The sequence below is a fragment of the Mustela erminea genome, chromosome 10 (assembly GCF_009829155.1).
Source record: "Mustela erminea isolate mMusErm1 chromosome 10, mMusErm1.Pri, whole genome shotgun sequence".
Lineage (NCBI taxonomy): Eukaryota > Metazoa > Chordata > Mammalia > Carnivora > Mustelidae > Mustela > Mustela erminea.
In genome coordinates, this window is record NC_045623.1 from 12,561,651 (window position 1) to 12,575,062 (window position 13,412).

Here is a 13,412-nt window from a genome sequence, read left to right on the forward strand (position 1 = left end):
GGCCCAGAATGTGGCTCCAGGCAGAAGGCTGATGAAACCATAGGACTCCTTTGTGTGCGGTCTCCTTTCTACTTCTATTAGAGATCATAGCCTTGTCCCTTCAATAGAGTAATAACAGTAGTAGTCTTTCTTTCTCTTATTTTGTTGCTCAAATTGTTTCAGATCTTGTCAGTGGGCACCCCTTCTAGATGGCTTTAAAAAAAAAAATGTGCTTCTGATATGTCCCCATAGTCTTTTAGGCATTTACATACTTTCTGGGATAATTAGATGTTCCAAGCTCATCTTGTTCTTTCCTTGCGCCAGACCTGGAATCAGAATTTTCTCCAAGAAGATTTGGTATCTTTTAGTAAAGAATGGTAATTACAGACCATTTGGTATGCTGTTACTGATATACCACTGCATTCTTGGAGGAGTTGTGGAAACTTCAGTGTCTCGGTGAATAGGTCCTCTTAGGATCTGCAAAGGCTGCAGCTGTTTGGACCTTATGAATGACAACCAAATAAACTGTAACTCCTTTCAAAACCTCACACTGAGGAGAAACTGCAAAACTAGGACATCACAAATAAATTTAAAAGAAGACCCAAGTAAAAGTGCAGAGTACAGCCGAAAGTCCATGTTTTTATTAAGTTGTTTTAACAAGGGAAGAGGGAGCTCTAGAGCTATGAAACTAAAAATGCTACCCTGAGACACCTCACGCAGGCAAAATACCAAGTTACTTTTACAAGGTAATGAAAATCAGATTGTTTTAGACCTTTAAAGAGCAATGCTTTATGCCAGAAGACAATCAGATAATCAACTAATAGAATTAAGATAGTCAAGGAAAGAAAATATAAGGCAAGGATTTCATATACATCCAAACAAACTTGCAAGCATAAAGGCCTTAGACCAACTGTGATGATCCTCTGACTCTTTCCTGGGAAATCTAGAAGAGAAGCAGCTTTAGAAAACCACAGTTATTGAAGAAACAACAACATAAGGATTGGTAGTTATATTCGATGTGTATTTACCCACAGAATAAAGAATAAATGATGATAATAAAGGAGAGAGTGCGATACATAATGGCTGTTTGTTCTGTTAATATAGACACAGGTCAAGTACCAAAAAAAAAGTGAAAATGAGGAAAGCGTATGTGAAATGGAATAAGCTTGCTGATTATCTTTGGGGTAAAAAAATTATTTCAAGTCAGATGATGGGAGAGAGAAGGAAGGAGTAAGAAGCAATAACTAGATAATTTAATATTGTTCACTGTTGGGACAAAAACAAAAAAAGGAAGGGAGGAAGAACAAAGTATTATATAGAAGTTTAAAGATACCCATTAAAATAAAGATATAAACCTTTCTAACAGGAGAGAGAGGAAATAAAATGGACTGTGCACGTGGTGAAGGCTTTTTTTTTTTTTTTTTGACAGAGATCACAAGTAGGCAGAGAGGCAGGCAGAGAGAGAGGAGGAAGCAGCCTCCCTGCTGAGCAGAGAACCCGATGTGGGGCTCAATCCCAGGACCCTGGGATCATGACCGGAGCCGAAGACAGAGGCTTTAACCCACCGAGCCACCCAGGCGCCCCCCGTGGTGAAGGCTTTTTATACAAAAGATGTGTATATAGGTAAAATAGAAAACCATGACAAAAACAGGAGACTAAAGACATAGATCACATCAATAAATATAAAGAAAGTTCCAGATTGGCTAAAATGTCCAACACTATTTGCAAACAAAGACCTTCAGAAAGATGAAAGATTAAAACAACAAAGATACACCAGGCAAATGCAAAGAAAATAAGGCAGGAGTTGCAATTCTGAAATCCGACCAGGTAGGTTTACAGGAGGAAATCATACATAAGAAGTCAGATTTAAAGACAAAAACCAAATAATTTATAGCATGTAAAAGAGTCTGGACTTACACTCAGTGAGAGACTCTGAAAAATAATCTGGAGATGGACAAGAGTCACACATGCACTAAGAGACCAGAGCTAGGGGACATGGGAGGTGGGGAAGCAGCTAGAATGGGGAAGAGGAGACACTGAGGGCCTACTCCAGGACACGTGGTTTGCACTCGTGTTCTCATTTCAATTCTTAGAACTACATAAGAGGTGTCTCTTGTTATTCACATTTTATATATGGGGAGTCTGGGGTTCAGGAAGATCAAGTAACTTGTCCCAGGATCAAGATTTTTCACCTCATTCTTTGCCCCTACATATTGTTATCTGTTTAAAAAAAAAAAAAAAAAAGTTCAAGCAAGAAAGGGTGAGGGTCTAAGGCAGCACAGAAGGATTGGTATTTAAGGAACGTAATTGGGCAGGCTTAGTGATAGAACAGACACTGTGTAAGAGTAAATAACAAGAAATTAAGAATTTCAGAGCCATTATAAAAACTACTATCTATACGAAGTTCCAAATATATTGAAAAGGAAAACAAACCAGAACATCCTTTTAGAACTTTTTATTTTTTACTGCTTTTTATTCTTCCCCAGACTTCTGCTAACTAAAGCCAAAATGTAAGCATACATGGTTTCTTGTTATGTGTTAACACACACACGCATGCGCATGCATGCACAGCATCCTTACAACCACAACAACAACCAGGTCCTATGAAAACTACTGAGACAGGAAAAGATATACAAACATCTAGATAAGAATTCAACATGGATTACTACAGAGAAGGTACTGTGTTTCCTCCTTTTATTCCTTTGGGGAAGAGGCAGATCTTAAAATGTCCTAATAATGAATACAAAAATGTTTGTTCTCTGTGTATGAGGCACTGAAAGTGAAAAAGTTTATTATTTTTTCTTATTGAATAAACATTTGGAACTGAATTACAGAAGAAAATTTAGTTAGCAGAATATACATAGATAGTCTTAAGTTCTTAAAGGCTAATGACTGTTTTTAAAGTTACAACATAGAATCTTCCAGTTTTTCTACTTTAAAAACAAAAGCCCTGCATGTCCTTGGAAAACTTTCTCCTTACCCAATTTTTGTTTCCTTCCAGTGCCCCAACCCAGTCTTCCCAATTTGGCATGAGATACTCTATTGAATTACTTCTACATGTTCGATTAGTTAAATAAGGATACGTTGCCCTACCTTCTTTTATTCAGTCTCATACTTACATGGAATTGTTCTCAGGTAGAGATTATCTCTGATCACTTGCTGCAATTTGTGGTCAATTGATCCTTTCTGAAACTGAAGACTCAGGTAATGTCGCAAATCTTTATTAATGACTTTGCCTACGAGAAAAACCACAGAAGACATCACATAACTGTTAGATCTCCAGTTAAATATTGACGTTAGTGATTGAATACCCTTAAACCATTTAGCAAGAAGAAATCAGAGTATTTTGCTAAAAACAACATTGTTTTCTAAAAACAAATGATTAGAGTACTATAATTAATAATATGTACCTATACTACCTAATGTGGGCATAATTTAACAACAGTAGGGGAGGGACAAGGTATAGATCAGAGAATATGACAAATACCCAAGATAATTTCCATTTATGGCTTTAAATGCCATCTATATACTGATAACGTCTATGTTCTTATCATGTCTCCATCCCTGACCTATGTCCACCAGGCTCCAAAGCCATCGAACTCATTCATATACACTGCAGATATATTTGAAAGTCAAACAAGCACCTCAAATTTCAGCTAGCCAAAACAGAACTCTTAATTCCATTCTCCAGCAATTTTTCCTCTGCTCCACTTTTCCTTGTCTTAGCAAATAATAGCACCATCAACCCAGCAGAACAGACCCAAGGGCTGTAAGTCATCAGAAGTTTCTGATTTCTCTTTTCACTTCTATCCCTCAGATCCAATCAGTAGCAATTTTTGTCAGTTCTACCTCCAAACCATGCCTCATATCCACTTCTCTCCATTTCCAGAGCCTCCATCATTTCCCATCTCGAATTCTGCAACAGCCTTCTAATCTGTCTCCCTGTATTCATTCTTGCCTCCTTCTGCTCCCACCACTTACACAGAAGCCAGGTGAGATTTTGAACATAAACCAGATAATCACCACTCTGTTTAGTGCCCCCTCGCCAATGACTTCTTTTTGCACTCGGGATAAAATCCAAACTTTCACATGGTCTAGCTCTGGCATTCTCTGACTCAAACCCATTCACTAGCCACCCACTAGCCATGCTGCCTCCCACAATGGCCATCTTCCAAAAGGCCAAATGGATCCTACTTTGGATCCTTCTGCCTATCTCTGACTGCATAGGCATTTGCTGTCCACTCACTTGACTCCTAAATACAGGGTGATTTAATAAGAGGATGAAAGAGGGTTTTTTTTGGGGGGGGGGATGGGAAATAAAAAGAGGACTATCAGAGGTCTCAAAAACATGTTAAGCAGAAAAATAGAGGATTACAGAAATCTGATAGCAGTGAATTTATAGTAAGGGTTGAACTTAAGTGAAGACCAAAGCCATCCAAACACTGTTCACTAGATAAGACTTCACATGGTTACAAAAGGACAATGCTACAACATAATGGATTACTATACTGGGTAAGAAACGACTAGGCAATTAAAATACACTCTTTGATTTATCTGGAACAGCTTAATTATGACAAGGATAGATAAGCCAAAAGGTTACTACAGATCAATTCATTCTTTTAACTATCATTCCATGATGTAGCATTTCTAGTCCCCCCACTTTTTGGTCTTCTCTCACAGGTATAAACAAGCATAACCAAATGAGAGGATGTTAATTCAAGCAGGAAACCAGGGTGCTGCTAAAGTTTAGAGATAACATTCGGATCCTAAACTAATAAACACAAAGGAAAAAGTCCCCGTTTTGCCTTGCCAAAAATAGATCCTGAGGAAGGGTGACCCCTCTGTGATCAAAGAAGAAAGCCTGAAAGATATTTACAGGGATAACACAGAAGAAGCCCTAGTTACAGAACTGGTTTCTGCCAGGCATTCAGGGGCTCTACCAACCCAAGTTCCATTTAGATGGAATCATATTATGCCGTTTCTTATTTTTATCACAGTATTTGTTCACTGCTGGGTGGAAAAAAAACACAATTCATAATCAATACTGTATAGTCCAAGAACGAAGAAATAGACCCTCAACTCTATGGTCAACTAATCTCCAACAATGTCCAATGGAAAAAAATCTCTTCAACAAACGGTGTTGGGAAAATTGTGGACAGCCACATGCAAAAGAATGAAACTGTACCACATTCTTATACCACACACTCAAAATGGATGAAAGACCTAAATGTGAGACAGGAAATCCATCAAAATCCTGTAGGAGACACAGCCACAACATGTTTGACCTCAGTCACAACAACTTCTTGCTAGACATGTCTCCAAAGGCAATGGAAACAAAAGCAAAAATGAACTCTTGGGACTTCATCAGGATAAAAAGCTTTTGCACAGCAAAGGAAACATTCAACAAAACCAAAAGCAACCTATGGAATGGGAGAAGATATTCACAAATGACTTATCAGATAAAGGGCTAGTATCTAAAATCTATAAAGAATTTATCAAACTTGGGGCACCTGGGTGGCTCAGTGGGATAAAGCCTCTGCCTTTGGCTCAGGTCATGATCTCAGGGTCCTAGGATCGAGCCCCACATCGGGCTCTCTGCCCAGTGGGAAGCCTGCTTCCTCTTCTCTCTCTGCCTGCGCTCTGCCTACTTGTGACCTCTGTCTGTCAAATAAATAAATATTTTTTAAAAAATTTATCAAACTTAACAAGAAAGAAAAACCAAGTCAAAAAATGGGCAGAAGATATGAACAGACATTTCTCCAAGAAGACATACAAATGGCCAATAGACGATTGAAAAAATGCTCAACATCACCAGACATCTGGGAAATACAAATCAAAACCACAATGAGATACCACCTCACACCAGTCAGAATGGCTGAAATTAACAACTCAAGAAACAACAGATGTTGGCGAGGATGTGGAGAGAGGGGAATCCTTACTCTGTTGTTGGGAATGCAAGCTGGTACAGGTTTTCCAGAAAACAGTATGGAGGCTCATCAAAAAATTAAAAATAGAACTACCCTATAACCCTGCAACTGACTACTAGGTATTTTTATCCAAAGGATGCAAACATAGTAACTCGAAGGGGCACCTGTACCCCAATGTTTATAGCAGCAATGTCCGAAATAGCCAAACCATGGAAAGAGCCCAGATATCCATCAACAGAGGAATGGATAAGAAGATGTAGTGTGCAGAGACACACACACACACACACACACACACACACACACACACACACGAATATTACTCAGCCATCAAAAAGAATGGAATCTTGCCATTTGCAATGACATGGATGGACCTAGAGGGTATTATGCTAAGTGAATTAAATCAGTCAGAGAAAGACAAATGCCACATAATTTCACTTATATGTGGAGTTTAAGAAAAAACAGATGAACACAGGGAAAGGGAGGGAAAAATAAAATAAGATGAAAACAGAGAGGGAGACAAACTACAAGAGACTCTTAACTGTAGGAAACAAACTGAGGGTTGCTGGAGGGGAGGTGGGTGGACGGATGGGGTAACTGGGTGATGGGTGTTAATGAGAGCACGTAATGGAATGAGAACTAGATGTTACATGCAACTGATGAATCCCTAAATTCTACCCCTGAAACTAATAATGCAGTATATGTTAACTAAACTGAATTTAAATTACAAGAATACCATACAGTCTCATTTCTTATTGAACAAAAACATACCCAATAATGAGTTTATTTAGTCCAAATGCTTTGTAATAAATATTATACAAAAGCTTTGATGGGTTGTTACATAGGTACTTAAAAGTTTTAGTGATATTTGTGGATGTTTAGAGCTCTGGAATAGATAGAGAATGCATCACCGTTTTTTCCCATTTAAAATAGTATGGTACTGGCTCCAATATCTAAAAATCCTCTATCCAACATATTTTCATGAATACACTTCATCTGTGTATTCTATATAATGCCTCTAATTCAAGGATAATGCCTTGATAATGCCTCTAATTCAAGAAGATGGCACGGGTCAACACTTTTTTTTTTCTAACCCAGATTTTGTGTTTTAATTTGAAACTTTCCTGTAAAATATGGTATAGCTCACAGAGGTAACCATATAATGCTAAGAATTCAGACTGGATTTTAATCCAATTAAAATAAGAGCCATTAAATCAGATATAATTAAAGACAAAGCCCTAATAAAAGTCATAGATCACGAGTTACAGCTTAAAGGGGCTTCTTACAGTGGAAATGAAGTTAAAACACCTCGTTTCCTGTTTCAAAGGCCTACAAGATCTTAAGACTGGGAGGCTAGTTAAAGCAAAAAACTAGATTTAAAGAATGGTCCCTAGGACTACCTGGACTGGAACTGCGCTCACTCTCAATTACCACCCCTTGCTGGGGTTCTGGATGCAGTGATGAAATGCATAGTTGCCAAGAACAGGGTAAGGGACAATTTCATGAATGTGATATTTTACTTCAAATGTGCAAGTCATTCAAAGAAGTCATCACACATCTTCAAGGTTGAGGACAAAATATTACAAACAGCAGTGAAATGTCAATTATAAAAGATTAACAACTTATACAGGGTTGGCCTTCTTTCAGATTAATAATTAATAGTAAAATACAATGGATATTATAGTCATCATGGACTTCCTTGCCTCAAGAAACCAAAGACCTTCTGTAAGGGGACATAATATTATGGTTCCCTCTTTGATAGGATTCCAAGGAATTTGTTTAAAAAAACAAAAAGTACAAATATCCTGAGTAGGCTGATGACTGTGGAATTACTAGAAGGCCAACAGAAACGTTAACTCACAGAAACACTGCTGAGTATATCTATATTATCAAGTTGTATATAAAAGTCAGCCTTTTATTTAGGCAGAGTTTCACAGAAACTTGACATTTCAAGGGTATGAAAAACATTTACTTGGGGTTAATGCAGTTGTTGCTAAACAAGGAAGGGAATAAGATTCTTCATAATTTCGCATTCTTACCCAGCCAGCCGTTGCTTTAAGTGTTAAATTATTCCCTGACTTCTAAGTGATTTATTAAGTTTATTCATGAAATACAAAAATGGATCAATATATCTTACACAAACAGCTCAGGTGGGGAAAAAGTCTGTAATTGAAATCTCAATCATATGAATAAATCCAGACACTCAAGTTTCAACATACAAATCCTTAGTCAAAAGAACCAATCATTACAAATCCATACTTTCTGAGTATATGCAAATTAATATTCACTAGCAGTTCTCTCTGGGGAATCTGTGTGTAGAGATACCAGTTACAAGTTAGATAAACCCTATGGGGTGCCAGTATGGGAGTAGCCGTTCAACCAGTTGTAAACTGGTCTCATTGTCAACATTTCACTGCCTTTTCCATAAGGATCGTCTAAGAGACTTTGCCAACCACTTCATAAAGACAAGATGGCGCATGACTTTACTATTCTCTAATCCAGTAGTTAATTATAAAATTGAGCACAGGGGATGAGATGAGTTTGACATATCTTGTTCTTGTGAATTCACACGGATTCATGGTGATCATTCTATTCTTTTCTAAATACTTAAAATATTTTATATTTGTTCAATCTCTTCAAATTTTGCCATAGTTTCAAGTTAAGGCAATAGACTTGAGTTTTTATGATCAACTTCACACCTTTTGGAAACTGGAACACTGGTTTCCCTTCAGTTTCCTGGTACTTTCCATATTCTCCATAATTTCATAAAGAATATTGACAATAGCTCTGAGATCAAATCTTCAGTGCCTTTAACTCCTGAGAGGCAGTTTAGTTGAGTTTTGAAAATGTAAATTCATTTGAACTGAATGAAACTTTTATGACCTTCTCATTTTTAAAAAATTTAATTTCTCCCATTTCAGGCTGTTTGTTTTCCTTTTACTATTTGAAAAGTAATTCTGCTAGTTCAAGATTATGGAAGCAAAGCAAAAATGGTACATGTCTGATTTCTGCCTACAAACAGCTAATATTAACAACATCTTCCGACAGCAAGCCTACCTCTTCCTTCCTGTTGCTCTTGCTCCAGACACAAACTTACAAGCATTTTGTGCTCTCAGAAGTATCTTAGTTCCTTTTGAGCTTTGGTCTGTAGAGAAGAAAATTCTTAAATGCTCACTTCTTTTTTTTTTTTAATTACTTCTATTAACATATAATGAATGTATCATTGCCCCAGGGGTACAGGTCTGTGAATTGTCAGGCTTACACACTTCACAGCACTCACCATAGCATATACCACCCCCACCAAATGTCCATAACCTAACCACTCTCTCCCCTACCCCCTACCCCCAACAACGCAAAGTTTGTTTTGCGAGATTAAGAGTCTCTTACGGTTTGTCTCTCTCCCGATCCCATCTTGTTTCATTAAATGCTCATTTCCTACAGTCTATTTAGCTCTGTATAAATGTGATTATGTGCTCCTTCCATTTGCCAATCATAAACATCTTTTTAAAAAAAATGTGAGCTGCTTAGAGCTTTCTGTGTTCCCATAAAGCATTTCCTTATATAACTTTTCTTTAAGACATCTTTAGTCTTGGGGAGCCTGGGTGGCTCAGTCAGTGAAGTGTCTGCCTTCAGCTCAGGTCAGGATCCCTAGATCCTGGGATAAAGCCCTGCATCAGGTTTCCTGGCCAGCACGAAGCCTGCTTCTCCCTCTCCCTCTGACTCTCCCCTCCTCTAGTGCGTTCTCTCTCTCTCTCAAATTAATAATTAAAATCTTAAAAAAAAAAATCTCTAGTCTCGGAACCATACCTAGAGATGTGATAAACTTTTAAAAATCAGTTGTCCTCAACAGCAAAAAAGTACGGGCATAACCATGTCCTAGTTCTCTTCCTTACTATAGGACAGCCTAGTGACTTTCCCCAATAAACTGTTCGATCTAACTAGCTCAACACAATGAATGTTACCCATTAGTCCTTTCCCATTAGCCCTAGAGATGTATTTTAGTGCTTCTTCCACCTCTTGAGCTCTACAGTAGTAAGAGAAAGCTGCATGAAAGTGGTAAGAGGATATACAGAAGTTTAACTCCTTGGTTAAGGTGGGATGCCCCTAAAACAAAATAAATCAAATGGTTGTCTACTTGTTTGTGAAACTGTTAATGGCATTTGAACAAGTCTTCTCGGGACACCTGGGTGGCTCAGTCGGTTAAGCATCTGCCTTCAGTTCAGGTCATGGTCCCAGCATCCTGGAACTGAGACCTGGATCAGGTCCCCTGCTCAGCAGAGAACCTGCTTCTTCCTCTCCCTCTGCCTGACGCTCTGCCTACTTGTGTTCTCTCTCTGTCAAACAAATAAATAAAATCTTTTAAAAAAAGGACTTCTCTAGAAAGTCAACCTACACATTTCACAGTAAAACATATTCTATGACACAGAAGATATTCAAAGTTATTTTTAAAGAAGATTTCTTATTTATGTATTCTGAGAGAGAAAGCGCACACACAGGTGTGCTGGAAGGGCAGAGGAAGGGGGAGAAGCAGGCTCCCCACAGAGCAAGGAGCCTGATGGAGGGACTGATCCCAGGACCCTGGAATCATGACTCAAGAGAAAGGCAGACGCTTAACTGACTAAGCCACCCAGATGCCCCCAAAATTACCTTATACAGTTGTTGGACATACATGTTTGTCAGCTGAGCACCAAGCCATGATTTGTTTTTAGAGTTAGTTCTAGTATCTAGCACACAAAGTGAGTGAATCAGTTGAATTTTGTATTTGTGATTTTTCATTTGACCCTCTCCATCCTTGAATACACAAAATTTTAGAAGAGAATACTTACATGATAAAGCACTTTATAGTAGTCCATATACAACTTTATCCTAAACTGTTTCTTAAGCAATGAAACTGATTTTGACTATCAAAACACTAAAATAAATTTTCATTGAGGCAGCATGCTCTGTAAGTCTTTAAAAGTAGGTTTAATTATAGTTTATATGCTAATTCCTTAAATTCTGTTCTTTATTTATTAGTACTTTTAAATATATTCACAAAATGGTATCTGGCTGTCCTGAAATATAAAATAAGGCAAAATTAACCATTCATACCTACTGTGTTCTAGCACCACTGGAGATAACTAGTCCAAGCAGGAAAAAAAAAAAAAAAAAAAAAAACCCAAACCCTTCTGCTTTTCCTAGGGGGAAGATGTAGGAGTGAGAAGAGTATAGGAAATAGAGATCCCTAGGACTTATTTTAGAAATGTTATTGTATGTACTACATGCTATGTGCTTTCACTCCATGAAAACCTTTGAGGTTGGTGTTATTATTGTTCCCACTTTAGAGAGAAGGGGCTGAGGTGTAAAAAGTTTAAGTAACTTGGCCAAGGTGACATCATTAAAGGTAGAAGACCTGGGATCTGAACCCAGATCCAGAACCTGTCCTGGAGTACTGTGCTAAATGCCCGGCCCCCACCTATCCATCTGTCTATCTATATCTTTTGATGAACTTCTTCTCTTGCTTAAGCTTATTATGACAACGGGAGCTTACATGAACTCTCTCATTAAGACCCTGCCCTTCCTTGAAACAGCTGCAACTACCGTATAAACAAGGCTGCACCGAGTCCTGGGTAGTAGGCACCTGGGGCTAAAGCAGGGAATGAGAGCTCACCCAAACGAAACCTGAAGCCTCGCAGGTTAAATGAACATTGAAGAAGACATTTCAAACACAAGAGCATTAGGAAAGATTAGCATAGAGCACTGTGGGAATCCACAATTTAGATTCTAAGTCAGGGCAGCCCGGGAAGACAATGTCACTAAGTAAGTTACAGTGGAGCTGAATCCTGAAGGATAAACAGGAGCTAGCTGGGCCAAAAAAAAAAGGGGAGGGGGGGGGGGGAGTCGAGGGAATGGGACATACAAAGACACTTACTGGTGGTGGGAAAGAACACAGTGCTTACAGGAAGGGAGAGAAATCCAGTATAGCTGGTTCTTAGAAAGTGAGGAAGAATTCCCACAAGCTGAGACAAGAGTTCTGGGGACCAGTGGGCTGACTAGCACTTTACAACAATAAGAACACCCACAACTTAAGCCTGACACCAAGGCCCTTAATAATTGCTTTACGCTAACAACTACGGATATGTTCTTACTGGCCTGGCCACCTCAACATTTTGTATTTCCAATGTTATCTCATTATTTCTGTTCTGTCTTCTATTTCTACATCCATGGTTCAAAAGTTGGAGAACACGTACCTACAGAAACCTTTATGCCTCTGTCATCAGAGGCAAGTAGGAACGTAATGAATTTTTTTTTCTTTTCTTCCCCCCCAACAGGTGAATTTTACCATTTAATTTTTTTAAAATTTTTTTTTTATTTTTTATAAACATATATTTTTATCCCCAGGGGTACAGGTCTGTGAATCACCAGGTTTACACACTTCACAGCACTCACCAAAGCACATACCCTCCCCAATGTCCATAACCCCACCCCCTTCTCCCAACCCCCTTCCCCCCAGCAACCCTCAGTTTGTTTTGTGAGATTAAGAGTCACTTATGGTTTGTCTCCCTCCCAATCCCATCTTGTTTCATTTATTCTTCTCCTACCCCCTTAACCCCCCATGTTGCATCTCCACTTCCTCATATCAGGGAAATCATATGATAGTTGTCTTTCTCTGCTTGACTTATTTCACTAAGCATGATATACTCTAGTTCCATCCATGTCGTTGCAAATGGCAAGATTTCATTTCTTTTGATGGCTGCATAGTATTCCATTGTGTATATATACCACATCTTCTTTATCCATTCATCTGTTGATGGACATCTAGGTTCTTTCCATAATTTGGCTATTGTGGACATTGCTGCTATAAACATTCGGGTGCACGTGCCCCTTTGGATCACTACGTTTGTATCTTTAGGGTAAATACCCAGTAGTGCAATTGCTGGATCATAGGGTAGTTCTATTTGCAACATTTTGAGGAACCTCCATGCTTTTTTCCAGAGTGGCTGCACCAGCTTGCATTCCCACCAACAGTGTAGGAGGGTTCCCTTTTCTCCACATTTTCGCCAGCATCTGTCATTTTCTGACTTGTTAATTTTACACGTAATGAATTTTTAAAATAATGTATATAATTAAATTCTGACTCGGTCCCAAATCTGAAAAGCATGAAATGCTCTGGAGTCGCTTGAGCCACTGGTTGGTGTCCAGTACTGTCCCGAGTTACAGTCTGAGGAAACCCAGAGCAAAGCAATCACGCGACGCTGCCATCTGCCACAGAACCCTGCTGCCCTCCCCCAACCTGCCTCAGTCAGGAGAAAGTCTCCTGCTCATGGAGGTCACAGTCAGCGTCGATTTTATCCCCAGCTTTATAGAGATAATACTGACATACAACACGGGGAAGTTTAGGGTGTACGATGCCATGACTTGATACACACATATGCTGTGAAATCGTTACTGCAATCAGGTTACCTGGCACCTCCAACCCCCCACATAATTATCATTTTTTTGTGTGTAGATGGTGATAAGTAGTAAGAT

At 38.7% G+C, this 13,412-nt stretch overlaps 1 protein-coding gene across 4 annotated transcripts in view; it reads right to left on the reverse strand.

Annotated features, from left to right (window-relative positions):
* Nucleotides 1-13,412, reverse strand: part of MAGI3 (membrane associated guanylate kinase, WW and PDZ domain containing 3) — a 234,645-nt gene that overhangs the window by 88,969 nt on the left and 132,264 nt on the right. For 3 of the 4 annotated variants that reach the window (XM_032360936.1, XM_032360935.1, XM_032360938.1), the window contains exon 2: nt 3,099-3,215. In XM_032360936.1, the coding sequence (XP_032216827.1) occupies nt 3,099-3,215 (117 nt within the window). Of the gene's footprint in view, nt 1-3,098; nt 3,216-8,960; nt 9,056-13,412 lie in introns of those variants that run through there. The other variant, XM_032360937.1, reaches the window with a different exon arrangement.